The following is a 2,538-nucleotide window of genomic DNA, read 5'->3' as shown; positions in this document are numbered from 1 at the left end:
TTTCGTTTGAAAGCCAGCCGTTGATTTTTACGTTTTTAGCTTTATTAATTTATCTCACTGAAGATGGTCAGATGACAGACCAACGTACGTACATACATATGTCAAATATTAATTTAATTAAAGATAACGACACAAACATTCTGTTGTGGCTCTAGTCAATGCCCTCTTTTTTTACTTATTACGTTTTTTTCTTTCGTCAAATTTGAGTAATTAGTAAATTAACATCTAAATTAAATTTCTTCGTCATAACAAATTTCCTTATTGCTATTGTTATAGCAAAAAGGTTCCGAAGAGATGTAAAGACCCGTTTCGTCGTGCGTTTAACTCCGACGCGGCCGTCGGAGTGCCATTACTGCCATTCGGCAAAAAGCGCAAGGCGCAGACACCACGTTGCACATTTTAAACGTCTAACCGCGCGGCCCGTACGAGCGCAGTTAACACGGCGATACCGTGTCATCATCGTGCATGAACACGGCGACGACGACGACGACGATGACGACGGCGACGGCGACAGCGGCGGTAGTGGGGAATATCGATCCATAACCTAGAAGGGTACCAGGCGACGTCGGGAAAGGTCGTCACCCCGATCGGGCCCGTAGGACCGGAGCTCGCGAATAGCGTGCGCCGGAGAAAAATCGATCCATTCTTTTTTTTTCGTAGAACAGCGGACGCACTTGTTGACACACACCGTCGAGAGGGGAAAACACTCACCGCTCTGCTCGCCCAGAAAGACGAGCTTGAACTTCCGCAACGGGTTACCGAAATCGCCCGAGGACGACATGTTTTACTTTCGACGCGCCTGAACGGATTCTCGGCAGGCCTAAAACCAGCGGTCTCGATGCCGACGTATGCTCGATAACGCGCTCAATGGCCGCCACAACGAGTCATTTAAAACGATCAGCTGCACCCGGCTGATTAGAGGTTCACCGCTAGCTCGCTCTCGGGCTATTCAGGGCCGACAGCTTGACAGCTCGCGACGCTCGCTTGAATGCCACTCCTTGCTGTGCGAGTCGGCCACGTTTAACTGGGAAGTGACGTCGTGCGACTGAAAAACGGAGTCGCGAGTCGCAGAACGGCCGTAGGCGGCGCCACTTGTTTCCGAGAGGAGAGAGAGAGGGCTCATTCTCTCTGCTGTCACCGGCTGCGTTCGAAAACGTCACCCGAGTGCATACGAATATACTCCCTTCTCTTTCTATCTCAGCGAGTTAGAAGGAGAAGGAAGTATACCCGTGTGTACCCGGGTGACGTTTCCGAACGCAGCCCGAGAGAAGCCTGCGAGAGAGGCTGCTCGGCACTGCGTGATGCCGCGACCGTTGAATGAGTCCGCCGATTTCGGAGCAGCGTGTACGTTCAAAGTCGGCGCGCGGACGATTGTTTCCATCAGCGAGATGGCCTTGCTACTTGTTTTCGTTGACGCTCGGAATACCGTTACCCGCGGATATGTTACTCAATCATTCTCCCGATGAATTTCGGACAGGTGTGAAGTGTTTGTGCTCCGTGCTTCGTGCCGTGGATGCTGTTATTCGGAATTCGCGCGCTCGTTTGTGCGATTGGCATTCCTGCTCCTCGTTCTGCGGGAATAATCGACGACGCGCACAAGAATTTGTATCAAGTGCAAGTGTCGTGAATGAATGTGTCGCGCGAATCGCTCGTTCGAGGCGGAGATGTCGAGGCGAAGGTACGGCAGTTGTGAGTGATTTGCAGTTTCTTCGTGATATTCCCGGGCGATAACCGTTCGTCCCGTCCGGGCCCGGGTCGCCATATGTCTGGACTCTGGACTATCGAATGTGCATGGCATTCATTTACGCGGCATATCTCGAATCGTGTCATGCTTTGAACGTTGAGGAGTGCAAAAGAGGCACCCTCCTTTTTCTTTCGCAAATGCACATGAAAATGCACTAAACAGTGAAAAAATCTTTCACCAATACGTTTACTTTGAAGAATCGAGGGGGCTTAGACTTTGAATGATTTTGAGCCCCTGCCCCCCCGAGAACCTCTTTTTTAGGAGCCTCAAAAGTAAAATATAAAGAACGCCCTTGATTACTCTTAAGAGGAATTTTGCCATAAAATGCGTTTTTCTATATTTCTTAGCGTAAGTGAAAAATCGAGGTACAAAAGATCTTTTTAGAACTTTGACTCCGCATAACTTTTGATAGGGGGGTTTAGCCACATCTGCGGTTTTCACCAAAAATTTTTTTTTTTACTAGACTTTTAAAATGAGCTTGATCCCTCTCCACTAAACATTTTTTACTTGCACTCCCGCCCCCTTATTGGCCAATAATTAAAGCTAGCGCCATGGCTGACGAACACACAGTCTGTACATACAGTTAATACTGGGAGCTTTCCAGCAAGCGACACAAGTCGACACAAGTATCGTTTTATCTTTGTTACTCATTACCAAAAAAGAAAGATAGAACGATGCTTGTGTCGACTTGTGTCGCTTGCTGGAAAGCTTCCACAGTCTACCACAGTTCTAGCACGAGTTAATAGCCGTACATATTTGAAGAAAACACAGTGGAAGTGTCATAACATTTTTTT

General features: G+C 48.2%; 1 protein-coding gene across 2 annotated transcripts in view; it reads right to left on the bottom strand.

Moving 5' to 3' along the window:
- LOC112468437 (ras-related protein Rab6) overlaps positions 1–1,036 on the bottom strand; it is an 8,599-nt gene extending 7,563 nt beyond the window's left edge. The window contains exon 1 of one of the 2 annotated variants that reach the window (XM_025037605.1): positions 712–1,036. In XM_025037605.1, the coding sequence (XP_024893373.1) occupies positions 712–781 (70 nt within the window). In that variant the 5' untranslated portion in view covers positions 782–1,036. The remainder of the gene's footprint in view (positions 1–711) is intronic. The other variant, XM_025037606.1, reaches the window with a different exon arrangement.
- Between the last annotated feature and the right edge of the window lie 1,502 nt (positions 1,037–2,538).

Source organism: Temnothorax curvispinosus, unplaced genomic scaffold (genome assembly GCF_003070985.1).
Source record: "Temnothorax curvispinosus isolate PA1 unplaced genomic scaffold, ASM307098v1 QBEX01018473.1, whole genome shotgun sequence".
Classification (NCBI taxonomy): Eukaryota; Metazoa; Arthropoda; class Insecta; order Hymenoptera; family Formicidae; genus Temnothorax; species Temnothorax curvispinosus.
The sequence above is the reverse complement of the archived record's forward strand: the minus strand, read 5'-3'. Positions and strand labels throughout refer to the sequence as shown.